Below are 17,958 nucleotides of genomic sequence, written 5' to 3'. Positions count from 1 at the left end.
GATTGGGCCAAAAGAAGTCTGATGCGGTTCAACAAGGACAAGTGCAGAGTCCTGCACTTAGGGTGGAAGAATCCAATGCACTGCTACAGACTAGGGACCGAGCGGCTAGACAGCAGTTCTGCAGAAAAGGACCTAGGGGTTACAGTGGACAAGAAGCTAGATATGAGTCAACAGTGTGCCCTTGTTGCCAAGAAGGCTAATGGCATTTTGGGCTGTATAAGTAGGAGCATTACCAGCAGATCGAGGAATGTGATCATTCCCCTCATTTGGCATTGGTGAGCCTCATTTGGAGTACTGTGTCCAGTTGGGCCCCACACTACAAGAAGGATGGAAAAATTGAAAAGAGTCGAGCAGAGAGCGACAAAATGATGGGGGCTGGAGCACATGACTGATGAGGAGAGGCTGAGGGAACTGGGGTTATTTATCAGCAGAAGAGAAGAATGAGGGGGATTTTATAGCTGCTTTCAACTACCTGAAAGGGGGTTCCAAAGAGATGGATCTAGACAGTTCTCAGTGGTGGCAGATGTAGAACAAGGAGTAATGTTCTCAAGCTGCAGTGGGGAGGTTAGGTTGGATATTAGGAAAAATGTTTTCACTAGGACGTGGTGAGCCTGGAATGAGTTACCTGGGAAGGTGGTGAATCTCCTTCTTAGAGGTTTTAAGGTCAGCTTGACAAGCCCTGGCTGGGATGACTAGTTGGGGATGGTCTGCTGTGGCAGGCGGCTTGGACTAGATGACCTCCTGAGGTCCCTTCCAACCCTGATATTCTATGATTCTATATCTTTGAGAATCTGCCAGTTCTCCTGATCCCCTTTTATCCTTAGATTTTTTTTTTCCCAGGGGACCTGACCTTACCAGGTCTCTGAGTTTGTTAAAGCCTCCTTGTTGAAGTCCATTGTCCTTATTCTGCTGCTGTCACTCTTTCCTTTCCCTGGAATCATGAAGTGTATCATTTCATGCTCACTTTCACTCAAGTTGACTTTCACCTCAGATTCGCAACCAATTCCTCCGTGTTAGTCAGAATCAAGTCTAAGACGAGTGTCCCTTAGTTACTTCCTCCACTTCTGAAACAATAAGTTGTTCCCGGTACATTCCAAGAACCATTTTGTATTTTCCCACAGTACTTTTCCAACAGATGTTTGGGTAGTTACAGTCCCCCATTATAATACCAGGTCTTGTGTTTGGACGTTTATTTGTTCTAAAAATGCCTCATCCACCTTTTCCTCCTGATTTGGTGATCTGTAGTAGACTCCTATGATGACATCATCCCTGTTTTTTCCCCTTTTACTTCCAGCCAGACTTTCAACTAGTTTGCCTCTCACCTCCCTCTGGACCACGGAACAAGTATATATATTCTTAATGATTAATGCAACACTTTCTCTTTTTTTCCCTGTCTATTCTTCCTAAACAAACTATCCCCCAAATACCAATAATTCCAGTCATGAAATTTATCCCACCAAGTCTCAGTGAGGCCAGTTAAGTCATAATTTAGCTTATGCCCTAATACTTGCATTTCTTCCTGTGTCTTCCTCATGCTCCTTCCATTTTTGTATAGACATCTAAGCCGCTGAACAGATTCCCCCACTGTTTTCCCTCTTGCTGCTCCTGTGGCTCAATTGTAATTTTCCATTCCCACCCCCAGCATCTAGCCTTTTATTAAGGTCACTCTTTTTTGTACATACCTGTGTACTTTTGTCTTCTGGTCCCTTTGAACCTAGTTTAAAGACTTCCTCACTAGGTTGGTGGTTCAGGATACATCTACACAGCAATTAAACACCCCTGCCTGGCTAGGGTCAGCTGACTTGAGCTCCTGGGGCTTGAGCTGTGGGGCTGTACAATTACTGTGAAGACGACTGGGTTTGAGTTGGAGCCCAGGCTCTGGTACTCTGCAAGGCATGGACCATTAGTGTCATCTCCAGGATGTATGTGTTTCTGCCTGGGCCCCTACCCTTAATTGTGAGGATGGCCAAGAATACTATCTGCACCCCCAACTCCTTCACCTTCACTCACAGAGCCCTGTAGTCATTGCTGATATGCTCTGGGTCATAGGTAGTATCATTAGTTCTCACATGTATGAGCAGCATGGGGTAGTGGTCAGAAGGATGACCCTCGCCAACCTTTCTGTAATGTCTTGGACATGGGCTCCAGGCAGGCAGCACATCACCCAGACATCATGTCAGGTCAGCAGATAGATGCTTCCATTCCCCTCAGAAGGGAGTCCACAATCACAAACATCCTATTTCTTCTCTTTGAGTGTGGAGTCAATGAGTCTCCCAGCCTCAGGGCAGGTGGCTCCTTTTCCCCAACCTTTAGGGTGCTTCTCTCCTCTTGTTGCCAGTACTGTGTATAGGTTCTTGACCTCAATGGATCGGGGTGTTTGCCCAATATGACCAGCAGGTAATCTCATCGCAGAGTAGCCTGTTCTTCATCCTCTGGTTCCTCTGTACTCTGTGTGTCATATTGTATCACACGTATATCATAAGAGTTAAATAGTTGTAGAGGTACTCTTTCTGTTCATCCCTCTTTTCATACCCCACAATCGAATAGCCGCTGTGATTAAACTGTTTCAGCACCCAGTGGACCCAACTGCTCCATGTTCTCTAATAGGACTAAAACAGAATTATATTTATATCTAGATTCTTTTTCTGAACCCATCAGAATACAAATGTCTCTCTGAAGGGAAATTAAGAAACTGTCGTACCCATAATAAAAAGGTGCCCTGAATGAGGGCCACAGGAAAGCCCTAAAAAGCAGATAACACTTTACAACTACATATTTTTTATTTTAGGATATGCAGTTTTAAAATAAAATAGCTAATAGCTTAGCCATACAACAGAATGCAGACAGTCATAATTCAAGTCTCACCAGATGCTCTAATAATTCCTTCTTTAATGTGAGAAGTAAATTCTGTTTCCATGCAAGCTTTTTCCTAACTCTCTTCTGAGCAGAGACTGCCAATTTTTTTTAAATTTTGAAGACTATTGTCCATTAAAGACTGGGAATATCTAATATAGTGCATGTAAAATCTCAATAAAATATAACTTCATAACATCAGAAAATTTACATCACATTGCTGTAAACATCAAACTTGACAGATTTGTGTAAATATTTTCATTATGTTCAGCTGCTGGGAATGGAAATAGATATAACATTATTTATAATAAAATCTTTGACAGCACTCAATTAATATTGGATACATTGTGTATTGAAGACTGTCCTGCTTTGTGCCTGTGGAGAGCTTTCCCATCTCTTAACTGTTAGGATCCTCTTTGTTAATTACACACATGCAGTTTTTTCACAATGTGCTGAGGATATTATCTGCCACTGTCTAACTCTTTTTGTATTTGGAGAGCGCTGTCAGATGTAGTGTCCAGAATTATACTGGTAGATAACGCTAAAACTCCCTTGCTTATGTTTTCTTCTCTGTTGTCAGTTAACTCCTCAAGTTAAAAACAAGAGTGAAATTAATCAAACATCCTGTATTATACTTGGTAGAAGTACAGAAACTCAGAAATGCATGTATTATTTAGATCTGGATTCATGGGGTGCTTTTTGTTTTGTTTGTGACCTTTTGCAATTTTTATAAAAACAAGAAGTTTTGTTTTTAGAAGTTTATCTTGGTGAAATATTTTAAACAGCTAGAGATAAAGTAACCCACAAGAACTGAAAACAAGGAGGTACGGTGCAGATTGAGAAGTGGTGTTTAATGCCTTGGGTATATGTATAGAGTTTGAATATTCATTTGGTTTTGTTTTATAGCAAACTTTTGAAGTAAATCAGTCTTATAACTACCAATCCTGCAATGTGCTTGGAACTTTCAATTCCCATTTCTTTCAAGAGGAGTTGAAGGATATCTGTACCTTACAGGATCTAAAGCAGAAAGTAACTTTAAGATAGCTTAATGTCTCTCACCAGTTCCTCAGAGGTGAATTTTAGTAACGTTTTTTTGGGGGCATGTCTTTTTTACTCCAAACCCTAACTTTCTTTAAAAAGGATCTTTTTGTATTTAGAAGTGGAAGATGTTTTGAAGAAGAGCAGAACATTTTGCTTTCAAGTTTTGCTCCCTGAAAAGTGCTATTGATTGTGGGTAGCCCAATTTTACTGCATTTCTGCCCTGTTTGTCCATTACAATGCCTATATGAAACAGGAAAGTTTATTCAATTAGTACAGTACATGTTTTCTGTCGAGAAGTAAAAACATTTGTGCAGCAGCAAGATGCATGTGATCTGAGCTGCTTATTAGGGGCCTTGTTGGATTTAGAATCCTGAAATTAATAGTCTAAAAATATGGTGGGAGATTAGAAATCTCTGATTGGTTAATAAAGTTTCCAAGCAGTGACGTTACCAAAACATAATTACTAGTTCAGAACTCATTAGGCTGCTGGCACAGGAAGATAAACAAATGGGTATACCACACTGCTTTACCCAATGTGAGCATTCCAGTCTTCCTGCCTATTTATTTTTTTCTTTGTTGGTCACTATGCTAGAGGGAAACTTTTTAAAATATGGCTTCCTGTTTCATATAGTCATAGTATTGGACAAACAGGGCAGAAATGCAGTAAAATTGGGCTACCCACAATCAACAGCACTTTTCAGGGAGCAAAACTTGAAAGGAAAATGTTCTGCTCTTCTTCAGATAAACGCAGCCATGTATTGCACATGGGTGTACGCACACCAGAGCCAGAGAACTTTACCTAGCTGCACCTCTGGGGACGGCACTCATGACCTATGGTCATATTCCTTCCCCTGGCCATATAAGAGCAGCACCACCTCTGACCCCCTTAGTTCCTTCTCACCATCCATGGCGAGAGTTGGAGCTCTGTGTGGCATGTTCACGTCACACTTTCACTCTCCTTTCTTAGCAATTTTCTTGTATATAGTAATAGTTGTACCTTAGGTTTAGTTTAAGTGTTAGCAGAGTAGTTGGCTGCCCTGTGTGGTGCCCTCACCAGTTTCAAGCATTGTCCATTGTGTAGGGGGGGTCACTCCCAACAGTAGTGCCCACACAAGCTGCTTGTCGTGTCTTGGCGAGGGACACATTAGAGAGAGTGCTCCATCTGCAACTCATTTACAAAGAGGACTCAGGTGACGAGAAACTTGTGATTGAAGCAGAACCTTCTGAAGCAGGCCATGAGGCCTGCTTTGTCACCAAGGCCCTTGTCTGATCAGCAGTTGCCTTCAGATCTGGCAAGTGATGTCACCCCGCATTTGGGATCTGATGTCCCCCCCCCCAGAGGAAGAGGTCATTCACCCTGCTCTGGTGTGGCGAGGAAGAGGTCCCATAAAATAAGTTTGAACCATTCTAGGGCTTTGAGAGACTCCTCCTCCTCTTCCAGGATGAATGCTGACCAACATCATACTCCCTCTGGCATGTGAGATGGAGCAGGTCTGTCCAAGATCAGAAAGGGCCCGTATCATTGACTCTGGTTCTGGCCACCAGGCATCCACTAAGTCCAGTACCAATGATGTCAGCCACTGTGCTGTCTCCATTCCGGTGGCATGCCAGATGGCGTCAGATCTGCTTTGCCCCTCAATCCCAGACTCTCTGCTGGTTCAGGAGTTCTCCGGTGCTATGGCTTCTGCCAGCTAATACAACATTGTGTCCTTGGCATCTTCTGCCCATGTTGCAGAGTTGACGGGTCCATCAGCACTGCAGCTCACATCACCTGGGGCACAGACTATGGATTCAAGGCTGGGCCCAACACCGAAGGCCCACTTAATACTCATGCTTCCCATCATTGAGTTTGGTACTGGCCTTGGTGCTGATACCTCTCCTGACACCAAGTGGGAATGTCTCATTCAGTGCTACTGGTGCTGATTCCCCACTCCTCTTCAGCACTAATGTCACCTCCTTATTGGGCTTCAGATGAGTCTGACTGGTTATTTGCCCTATCGGGGCTGGCTCCTCTGTTGTCACCACAGAACCTCCAGGATTCCTCAAGGTTCAAGGTTACCCTCCTTCTCGTTGGCTAGGCACCAATCCTTGGTTCACTGTAGATATTGAGACTGGCATGTGTCCTGCAGTCAAGACAAGGGCTCTTGGCCCAGTGCGTACTGGCCACCAGTGCCTTATTTGTATGCGCTATGGCCTCTTTGCAATCCCTGGGACACTCCTTAGTCCCTGAGGTCCCACTCCAATGCAAGATCACTGTTTCTGACAGTGGCGCCTGCTTTCCTGTCATCTCAGCTGCAAGTGACCACTGAGTCATTTTCCCTGGACCAATGAGGCTCTTCCAACCAGATCCTGTGGTACAAGAGAACGATCTGTCACTGTTGTGGCAAACCACCTCCTCATCCTCCCTGGATGACTCTACTGTGCCGTCATCATCCTCTCCCTCAGTGCCCAAGGACTTTAAGTCATGTAAGGATCTCCTGAAGCATATGGCTACTATCTTGGGTATCCAAGCGGAATTCTTGCAGGAGAATATGCATAAGCTGCTGGATATTCTCCAACCATCATCTCCAGAGAAAATAGCCCTCTTGATAAATGAGCCTCTTCTGGAGCCTACAAAGACCCTCTGGAATACCTGTGCTTCATTGCTCCCTGCTGCAAAGCATTCAGAGAAATAATATTTTTCTCCCACGCAAGTGTTTGGGGATTTCTACTCTCACCTGGTCCCTAACTCCCTGATGGTGACTGCAGCAAATGACAGAGCTCGGCCGAGAAGGTATAAATCCACCCCCAAGGACAGAAAGTGCAAGAGGATGGACGTGATGGGCAAAAACAGCAATGAGCATCCCCAAGTTAACTAATGTGGGTTAGCTAACCTGAGTTAAGAATGTACTTGTGTTTTCAGAGTAGGCATACCCTTAGTTGCAAGAATGCACATGTTGTGTTGTCTGTCAGAGGAATGCAGAAACAATACATGAAAGTCTCGAGGTAATAATTATACTGCCGGCATATGTTTCTTTTTTTTAGTAGCTTGTTAACCTAGTTCAGCCATGGGGAGTTTGACAAGCTGATCAGCTATTCCATTATTGGGAGGTCACTGCAATTAATCAAAAGTAATGTAGCAAAAATGAGGATTCTATTGTTAAAATAAGGGAAAGATAGGACATTGAAAGGGGGCACAAATGTCTCCTGCAAATGTCTTTGCAAAGTAAAATTTAATTAAATTAATTAGTGAATGAGTGACAGAGGAAAGACTTGAACAAATACAATTTATCTGATCCTGTCTTGCATATTGTCCTATCAGGCAGAAAACAATCTACAAATTCCTTCTATTCTCTCTTTTTACAGAAGTAGTTAGCCTTATGTCTACCCCTCTCAATCATCCTAGAATATTTTACCAAGATATTCCAGTCTTTGATGGCAAGAAAGAACTTCCAAATAGAATAGCTTACATTATATTTGCTTTGAAAATTGGCATTTAAGCAACTGGCAGTTATTTTTAAACTTTTGGGAGAGGGTTAAATAAAGCTTAGGCTTGTATCCAGTTTTCAGCTTTTAACCTAAGGGAGATCTGAGATCTAACATCTCCTGTGTGGTGAGGTGCCAGCGTTTGTTCACTGGTCTTCAGTGAAGAGGGGGCTAACTCGAACTCAGCTTTCCACTCCCCTTGCGCTGGTTGCCTAGGCCTAGGTCTGTAAGAGTGAGTGCTTAGGATACAGAGGAGAGAGACTACCTGACTCCATAGAGTTTAACCCCGACCTGGGCATCTTCTGACTCTGTTCTGCTGGACAGGCTGTTTTATTTGTTGTGAACATTCAATTTCTTACTTCAAGGACAAACTTTGAGGAAGATGATTGACTGACTGTCTTTTTTGTTTTCTAGTTTTTGCTGCTGAGCAATTCTGTACTCTCTTGAGCCCCCAAAACTAGTGAGATTAGGTTTCTCTCTTGTTAAACAGTTCTAGGAAGGAGAGTGGAAGAACTACCAGTGGTATGCATGTCCTGTAGACACTATACTTTCTCTCTGTTTAAGGAAAGCACAGTAACATAGTTCAAAAGTGGTTACCATGTGTCCCATTATTTTACTTGGGATTTGTCTAATCTGCAGCACAGTGCTCTGAAAATGTAAATCCGACGTGTTAATGCATCATTTCCATTTAAAAAAAAATTAGGCGACCATGTGTGGTAATGATTGCCTTACACAGGGTTTTCTCTGAGCTTTAGAAAAAGAAAACCAAAAAAAAAAGACATTTCAGTAGAATGTTAGAAACAATTCTGTTGTTCCAGTAGAACCTTACAAACAGCAGTCATTCCTGACCAGATCTTCTAAGTCTGTTCTAAGTTAAACATATTTATAGAACTATGAGCCACATTCTGTAACAAAGAAAGAAAGAGAAATTCAGGATAAGTGACGATTTGCTTGAGCCTGTCTGTCATCTCCAGTTGGGTGGTAGTTTGATTGTTGACTATTTCTGCAAGCATCAGTGAGGAGTTCTGTCACATAGTGCATGTGGTCTTAGTTCAGGTCTGACACACAATGATTCCTGTTATAAATGTTCTTTTCAGGAGTGAAAATCTGATCTAAATTAGGAAATGAATATTGAGGCTTTAGGAATCATCTCTTACCAGCTTAATTAAAGACTGTATTACAGTTTCTGTGTAAAGAATAACACACAGTAAAATATTCAACTGCTTATAAAACATGATATGTCTTGTGAGATTTGTTCTCTGCTCTTCACACTTTATTAATGGCATTATTTTTATTGTAACATTGCAGTACAGAGAGTGATATAATCACTGTGTCTCGGGATTATGGAGAATGTGGGTAGTACAGGATCAGGATAGGTATGTGTGAGGAAGTAGCTGCTGAAGAGGAAATAAAAGAGGGTGATAGAATTGCCAAATAAACTGTATCAGTCAGAGTCTAAGTGCCATAGCTTCCATCCCAAAGAAACCTACTCTGCCCCCAGGAATCTATAATTCTGACTCTGACGTCAACTTTATCCTAAGGATCCTGGCTGAGGATGGAATCCTTGGAGCGATCTCAAATGAGAGAAGTCTGGATCTGTCTGTCCAGTTAAGCACTTCATCTAAGATATCTATTAACTCCATATGCTTATGTCTCAACTTGCCAAGTCCCCAAAGATGGAACATTAGCTTTTAAAATCGCTAATGCAGATTTAAATGAAGGGTGAAGCTATAGCTGCAGAAGAAAGAAGCTTGAAATGATGTAGGATTTGACAATTACAACATGCATCAAGTTTTCTATAAGTCTTTTATGATTCAGCATTTCTAAAGCTAGTAGTCTACAGTAAATATGGGAAATAACAGCAGGCTTTGTGTAGTGGAAACAAGTCTGAAATGAATGACTAACCTTGCAATGAGGTCATGTGAACAGGTGTTACTGACTCATTAACTACTTTTTTGGGTCCACAAGTGGATCTTTCCCCAAAGTCAATGTATGTGTTAGGGCAAAGCTGGGAGGATGCTGGTAAAAGGGGTGATGGCTTAGAAAAACAGCTCTAAAGACTTGACAGGTTATAGTGGGAAGGCCTTCTTTTAGAAGCCAGCTGGCTCGTGCAAATACTTGTTCTCATGACTGAGATTTTCAGGTTCATACAGACTGCAAATTTGCAGCTTTGCACAAAAATGCTAGTGTCTATTAAATACCAGTGTATTAAGAAATTCCTTTAATCCTCTGTAGAATTTATGAATTATCACAAGTGTGTAACCGAAGGATAAAAGTATAATACATTTCAAAGGTAGCATTCCAGTAGTAATATTCCTTAAGCTGCCCTGGATACATTCCTTCTAAATAGCCGGTCCATCTGCATGATTGAACATTTTTTGTGCTTTGTCTTTAACATTGGTACCATGTAAACACCACCTCTTTCATATTTTTCTTCATATGGGTCATCAACTTCTTATGTCTGGTTCTAATCTACAAATCCTTTTGTTCAGAAAGGTAACGTGGACCCTATATAATGGAGAATCCTTCTTCTCGTAAATGTATGACTAGCATTTCAGTCTACCAAGGACAGCCAATGAATCACCAAATCTCTATCCATTTTCCATATTCCTTCATAATAAATGCTAGTAGTATGGAAATAATACCCATCTGATAAGACTTTTGTTTGTATTTCATCATTAATCGCATTATTAAATAAGAACATAAGAATGGTCATACTGGATCAGAACAATGGTCCATCTATCTCAGTATCCGCTCTCTTACTATGGCCAATGTGAGATGCTTCAGAGGGAATGAACAAAACAGGGCAATTTCAAGTGATCCATCTGGTATCGTCCAGTCCGAGCTTCTGGCAGCTGGAGATGTAAGGACACTTGTATTCATGATCATCTTGGCTAATAGCCATTGATCGACGTATCCTCCAGGAATTTATATGATTTTCTTTTGAACCCAGTTATGGTTTTGGCCATCACAACATTCCTTTGACTGTGCTTTGTGTGAAGAAGTACTTCTTTTTGTTTGTTTTAAACCTACTGCCTGTTACATTCCTTAAATAGGTTCTGCTGTGAAAGAATGTTTCTTTAAGGTTGTGGGAACTCATGCTCATTATACATTAGCACAAGTTGTTCCTTTTTCTGGAATTTTAAATAATATTTTGCAGTTCTATAGGTCTTTTCCTCCCAGGACTTTTCAGTCATCATTAATTAAGCCTCACTACACCCCCTGTATGGCAGATAAAAATAAAGAGCTCAGAAAAGTGCTCTCCCATAGTGTGGGGTATGTAAGTTGTTTAACAACATACAGGGAAATTACCTGATAATTTAGGATAAGAAGTGAAGAAAAATCCAGTATTCAACTGAAATTGTAGGGAGGGTGTATATAAGGAGAATATAATTACCATAGATTGGCCAGCAGACTAGGAATTAATACTCTCATTTTTTACCAAAAAAAAAAAAAAAAAAAGTAAAAATTCAGAAACTACCATGGAATCTTTTCAAGATCACAAACTGCCGGGGCCTTGATTTTACTTCTCATCCAAAAGAGAGCATTTCCAGCAGTGCCTTCTAGCTTCATGCCAGGGCACTGGTTTCGTGCTGATTCCAAATAAAGTTACGACCTACTGAATTCTCAACACCAATTTTTGCAGTATTTGAATTGAGCTGACTGTGCTTAACATGTGAGATTGCTGAGGCAGACTAGCAAAAAAGAGCTCGATGCACCAACAAATATGCACTAAACTTTTATATCATTCTCATTGCTTAGATACCACTGCCAGTATGTATTAGTTGCAAGATGGAGGAGTATTATACGTAAATGAGCATTATGGTCAGAAATTTTATTTACCGTACTGCAATGCCTCTTTCCAAGACGGCATATACAACTTCAAGCCATCATGGTTTTATGCCAACTCCAGTAGCTGGAGGAAAGTGTTTATAGCATGTATATGAGCAAAATGACCCTTATGTGAATTGATAGTTTATAAACCAGGGAAAAAATTGACTCTGTTTTGTACTTGTGTGTATCATTAAACTTGAGCCTATGCCAATGTGAGATTATTTGTTTCCATAATAACAAAAGTACTCCATTTTGAAGAGGGGAGAACAAGACAAGCCTGAAAAACAGAAATGTAACAAATTAAGATGAAATATAGCATTAATCTAATATGTGAAGATGTGGAACAATCCAGCATTTGCCCCTAGGAAATTGATTGGATGATCTAATAGGTCATCATCATCCATATCCTCCTTGGGTCTACATGGTGTACATTTTTACTGTTACTCTTTGGGAAAGTCTGAGTAAGTGACTAGTGGGTCACATTCTCGATACATATGTGTATAGTTTGGATGCTCGCAAACACTTGGGCATGTCCACAAACACTGTGCACTTTCACCATTCCTTTATCAAATCGTTTTAGCTGGGTTTTCATACTGGGTCTCATGGTGGCATGATGACTGTCATTTGAAAAGATAAATGATTAGACCTTTAAGCTCTTTCTAACTCTTCATGTAGCAGACAGTGTTGTGTAGTGTATATTTTTCAGACTCTGCTGCAGAAACAATATGACCTAAATATTTAATCAGGCTTTGCAGAATTGGCTTTTTTTTATGGCTCCAGATTAATCTAGCTTCTCTGAGCTAATATGTGTGGCATGCATCTCTTGAAGACTTAAAATCAAAACCTTACTTTTTCTGAGTAATTTTAAAGATTTATAACCTTCATAAAATCTCTCTGCCATTTGTTGAGAGCCAGATTATGAACTGCAATAACTGAAATGTTAATCAATACTTGGAATTATTTCTTTTTTGAATACGTCTGGATATGCTACTTTAGACTTTCTTGTGTTAACAGAAGGGGTGAAGCACAATATTCACAAACTGAAACACACTTTCTATGCCACATCTCAGTCATTTGGTTAGTTTGGGTCTGTGTACTCATAAGGACATTGGCTCAGTAGAGTTTGCATTTGAGTCTTCTGTATATTTGTTATAAAACTTTAGCTGACTTGAGGAAATATCTACTTTTGATTACTTAAACTCTTTGGAGGGATAGAAATGTAAATAAATAAGAAGTTAAGCTGTTCTATAGACTTTGTCGGATGCTGGGACCCAGGTCTTTAAATCTATCCTTAAAGTTTGACAAGAAAAGTCGTATAAGAATTTCACATGTTTAGCATTTTTGTATTTTTTCCTTCACATTTCTTGGGGCTCTAGATTTCTGTGCGATATTTTAAATATATAGGATTCAGGATAAAAATCTTAAATGACTTCTTCCAAATGAAAACACAGCTCACACGATACAAATTGCACAATTGCCTTCATCCGACCACACTGTCTCACTAAACCAGTTCCTGTCCTGTAGCCTATCTTTCCTTGTAACAGGGTGACAGTGTTTTCTGTTGACCCATCCTGTTAGCAGGTATTGGAGCACTGCATAAAGCTGCTGACTGATTCTGTTAACTGTTGTGACAAAGGAGGCTCATTAACTCTGCCTTGGATATAAGAGAGGTAGGACTGGCTTTTTGGTCATGGGGAGCTGGGGTTTAGAACCGAGAGCGCATCTTCATTGAAACTCTAGGAACAGCCAGGCTTGGGAGGAAGGTTCAGCTAAGGTTTATGTTTTCTTGTTTTAAGCTACCACTAAAAGCTATGACCCAGAAAGAGGCTAAACTTGGAGTAAAGTGTGTGTAGATGCTATCCAGAGGAGGGTGAGAATACCACTTACTTACAACCCCCTAAAACTTGCAGAACTTTAGTGAGTGACACTGGCTAAAAACTGGAGAGAAGATATTAAATTTGTGCCCTTGAGATACTTCTGTACAATCACAGGGGTAGAGAGCTCATTTCAGAATTAAGAAATTTTTATCTTCAGAGTATCATGAAAATTCCCTTCAGCAAGAGAGACTGAGTAGATACAACTAGGCTTCAAGACCAAACAAAAAAACCTTCCCTGCCTCACAGTAGCCTCACAATATAACCCTGTTATAGCCCTGGCCTTCACAACATCCTCTGGCAAAGAGTTCCGTGCTGGTTGGGATTTTGTAGACATTATGGAGAATAAACATTTCTTTGCCTCCTTCAAAGCCACAATACACAATAAAAGTTGTTTGTTTGTTTTTTAACTCTTGGAAGCATTAATTTGTCTATTTGATAAATACCACCATCCAGTGCAGAAGTGTGCAATGTATAAAGTTGGCACAGATAACTTAAAAAATGCTGCCTGGTAGGTGTGATGGCTTAGTTAATAGTGCGAGCAACTTTAAGGTCTTGGTTCTGTGGGTTGAGAGTTTAGCTGAAATGCCAGCAGCTCGTTATAGAGAAGCACTACTGTGGATAAAGTTTTTTCTCTCTCCCAATCCCCCCAGGGAGAGTATGTCTTTGGAGGGGAGCACAGGCAGATTCTTTGTGGGTGTGGGAGGGAGAAATATGGTGAAGTAGGAGGGCTTATTGAAAGTTTAGTTGGAGAAAACCTACCGTATTAAGTCATCTTGTCCATCTCCATTCTAATACGGGATTGTTCTTTACAGTATACACCCATGTGTTTTTGCACTGCCAAGACTACTCTATTTAGGGCCCATTAGAGTCAATTTTTGCAATCCAAACTAAAGAAAATAAATGCCCTATGGTCTAAAATTTCATTGCATCTCCCTTTTTCCTCTTAGAAGTAGTTGTGTTTTAGATAAAATTTTGAATTCTCAGGAACAGTCTCAACTTCCAGTAGGATCTAGTAGAGTGTTGTTCTGATGGTGTTTGTGGCAGAAGTTCTGAGGACTGCATACAGGCACAGTCCCTGCCTTTGCTGAAATACTGCATGAAGAGGGGCTGTTTATCCTCTGCTTACTGCCAGTGATGCAGTGAAATTTTTTTAAAAGAATTGGCAGGAAGCGTAGGACTTGGTGTGAGAAGGCAATAATCCTGTAGCCATTGTGACGCTTTGTGGTTTAAAGCAGACCGGTAAGGGTCTGTGTCACTGCCTGCCCTGACACCAGTAGCATGCTCAGAGCACCATAGCCTCACCCTGGCTTCCACAAACCTTGGTTACTCCTTCTAAGGTGACTCTCCCATCCCAGATTTCCCCAGAACTGTCTGCCCTTGAGTTTCCAGCCCTCTCCTGGAACACTGTCAGAAGTTCAGTTTCCTGCTCTGTTAAAGAGATGGTAAAGCATATCATTAATTTAACTGGGGTTTAACAAACACTCTCATTTGGGTTTATATTACATAAGAATATAAGAACGGCCATATTGGGTCAGACCAAAGGTCCATATAGCCCAGTGTCCTGTCTTCCAACAGTGGCCAATGCCAGGTGCCCCAGAGGGAATGAACAGAACAGGTAATCATCAAGTGATCGATCTCCTGTTGCCCATTCCCAGCTTCTGGCAAACAGAAGCTAGGGACACCATCCCTGCTCATCCTGGCTAATAGCCGGTGATAGACCTATCCTCCATGAATTTATCTAGTGCTTTTTTGAACCCTGTAATAGCCTTGGCCTTCACAACATCCTCTGGCAAAGAGTTCCACGTGTTGACTGTGCGTTGTGTGAAAAAATACTTCCTTTTGTTTCTTTTAAACCTGCTGCCTATTAATTTCATTCGGTAGTCCTATTTTGTATAAAGAGTACCACTCATTATTTACTTTTCTCCCACCAGTTCATGATTTTGTAGACCTCTGTCATATCCTCCCTTATCATCTCTTTTCCAGGCTGAAACATTCAACAGTCTTTTTGAATCTCTTCTCATACGGTAGCATTCTCATCTCCTAATCATTTTTGTTGGCACCTTCTTCTGAACTGCTTTTGCAGTCCAATATATCTTTTTTGAATGTGGGCGAGCCACATTGGCACACGTATTCAAGATGTGGCATACCATGGATCTATATAGAGCAATATCTAATTTCTGTTTAATTATCTATTTCTTAATGATTCCCAACATCTGTTTGGCTTTTTTGAATGCACTAACATTAGTGGAATCATTTCAGAGACTATCCACATGAGCTCCAGATCTCTTTCTTGAGTACAGCTAAATTACCCATTATGTTTATATGTTAAGTTATATGTTTCCAATGTACCATTGTCATAACAGATACTAAGGGTTAATGTTTCTTTTACTGTAAGGATTAACAAAGAACCACAACACTACAAGAGACAACAGGAAACCGATTTTCAAAGCTTAGGGAATTCTGGTTTTTCTTGGTCTTGGGTCTTTGGCTTTCTTGTCTCTCAGCTATGAGATCTATTTCCATTCCTTCTCATCTTCTGTTTCCAAGTTGTAAGTACAAGTTAGCAAAAGTATAGTCTTTTCAATGTTTTGCTGTATTGATCTGTCTATCTGGCTGGTTGGTCTTTATTTATTTGGCTATACGCTACTTAATAATTGTATTTGTTTTGGTAAGTGTTTATCCTTTTCTTATTGTTTATTCATCTTTCTATAAGTTGAAACCCTGTCTCTTATCAATAGATACAAAGAAACTGTTTTCTATTCTTTCTTTCTTTTTTTATTACAAAGTTTTGTTTTTAAGACTGTTGATTTTTTTTCTAGTTGACCAACAGAAATTTGGTGTGAGAAAGGAAGATGGGGTGGGGGAAATGGCTCTCTGTTATTTTAACTTCTCCTGTGTCCCAGGCGGGAAGAGCTACGGGAAGAGAGAGAGAGGGGGGAATGGTTTATTTCCCTTTGTGGTAAGACTCAGAGCCTCTGAGTCTTGGGGTCCCCCAGGGAAGGTTTTGGGGAGACCAGAGTGAGCCAAGACACTGGAAATTCTTGGCTGGTGGCAGCGATATCAAATCTAAGCTGGTAATTAGCTTAGAGGGGTTCATGCTAGCTTCTCAGATTATGAATGCTAAGGTTCAAATCTGAGTGGGAAAGCTATGACAACATTACTTTGCATTTATCAACACTGAATTTCGTCTGCCATTTTGTTTCCCAGTCACCAGGTTTTGAGAGATCTTTCTGTAGCTCTTCGCAGTCTGCCTGGGACTTAATTATCTTGGGTAGTTTTGTATTAAAAATAAAACAAGTGTATTAATCAGAAAGACATAGATTTAAGTGATACCAAGTGTAAGTCATAAAGATAGAAAGGGTTACAAGTAAGCAAAAGCAAAATATGCTCCTAAGATTAAAACCTGATTTAACAATGTGGAGTCTTTTATTCAAGAAAAAGGAGTGTTTCTCACCAAGTCTCTTTTCAGGCAGTGGATCACTAATTCTGGCTAAGATCCTTTACCGAGTCCAAAATGTTCAGTTTCTTTCTCTCTTCAGAAACCTCTTAGAGGTTTGCTCCCCCTCTCTTTATAGAACAATAAGCCTTTGAAATGTATTCTTAGATCAAGTTCCTTTTCTCCTGCTGGGAGGAGATGCTATGCAGTCTGGTGAAGACTTCATGCTGGTTCCTCCCCTGCTAGTGATAGATGAGTGGTTGCAACCTCCTTTTAGCTTGATGGCTTTGTTTACTTTTTATGTAAATGCATGTCCAGTGTGTCTCGATTTACCTTGAAGACACATTCAAGCAGGTGGAAACACATTCCTTTGTCTGGGGAGGGGGTGGGTACCTTGTGTCCTATTTGGGACACATTTTAAGAACATAATGTTAGCACTCGTTTGTAACTTTGCATATGTTACCCATACATACACCACACAAAAATATTAATGATCAATGAATTGTGAGTTTTCCAGTGATAAATTACATGCCCCTTTTGGTTACATATCATAACTGTGTGCCAGTTGGCACTGAGGTGCTTTTAGGATCACAAGATAAGGGGGATATCAAGAGGATAGTAAAAATACACTTATACTTCTCACATGTCTAGTGACTATAGGATAGGCTGGGGAGGCCCCTAAAAACTTCTGCTGGAGCTTTTATGGAATGGGGAGGCAGTGGATAATAGCAGTGACGGTTGCATGCTTCCTCCTCATCTCACACATGTCTCTGGGCCAGATTAGAAGAGGCGACAAGCAGGGGAGAGAGCATTGCGGTAGATGTCAGAACTGTAGGTCAGAGATGGTAAATAAACCTCCAGCTAGAGCAGACAGGCATGCCCAGGTGATGGAAGATTGCTTCAGCTAACTCTGCTGCAGCTTGAACTTTTTATGTACATTTTGGTTTAAAAGGCAATTACTGTTTTTACAATTACAGTTAGCATATTATTAACTCTTTTCACCTTGATTTTAGTATCTGTTAGATTCCTGTCTTCCCTTTCCTTCTGTTTTCTCCAGCATTGCAGAACTACTAACTGTGGTGTATAACCTATTGGTTAAATCAGCCTCTGTACCAGATAACTGCCGGATAGCTAATGTAATACCGATTTTTCAATAAGGCTCCTGAGGCCATCCTGGCAGTTACAGGCCAGTAAACCTAACTTCAGTACCAGGCAGATTGCTTGAAACTGTAGAAAAGAAGAGAATTATCAAACACAGATGAACATGATATATTGTGAAAGACTCAACACAGCTTTTCTAAAGGGAAGTCATGCCTCACCAATCTGTTAGAATTCTTTGAGGGTGTCAACTAACATGTGAACAAGGATGATCCAGTGGATATAGTGTACTTGATAAAGCCCCTCACTAAAGGCTCTTAAGCAAAGTAAGCAGTCGTGATAAGAGGGAAGGTC

At 40.6% G+C, this 17,958-nt stretch overlaps 1 protein-coding gene across 5 annotated transcripts in view; it reads left to right on the top strand.

The window, feature by feature from the left end:
* Positions 1-17,958, top strand: part of DYM (dymeclin) — a 351,012-nt gene that overhangs the window by 206,377 nt on the left and 126,677 nt on the right. The window contains exon 14 of one of the 5 annotated variants that reach the window (XM_075066861.1): positions 8,901-9,100. The exons of the other annotated variants lie outside the window; for them this stretch is intronic. Coding sequence (XP_074922962.1) covers positions 8,901-9,054 — 154 coding nt within the window. The 3' untranslated portion in view covers positions 9,055-9,100. Of the gene's footprint in view, positions 1-8,900; positions 9,101-17,958 lie in introns of those variants that run through there. 5 annotated transcript variants of the gene reach the window in all.

This window comes from Chelonoidis abingdonii, chromosome 6 (genome assembly GCF_003597395.2).
Source record: "Chelonoidis abingdonii isolate Lonesome George chromosome 6, CheloAbing_2.0, whole genome shotgun sequence".
Classification (NCBI taxonomy): Eukaryota; Metazoa; Chordata; order Testudines; family Testudinidae; genus Chelonoidis; species Chelonoidis abingdonii.
This window is presented reverse-complemented; position numbering and strand designations above follow the sequence as displayed.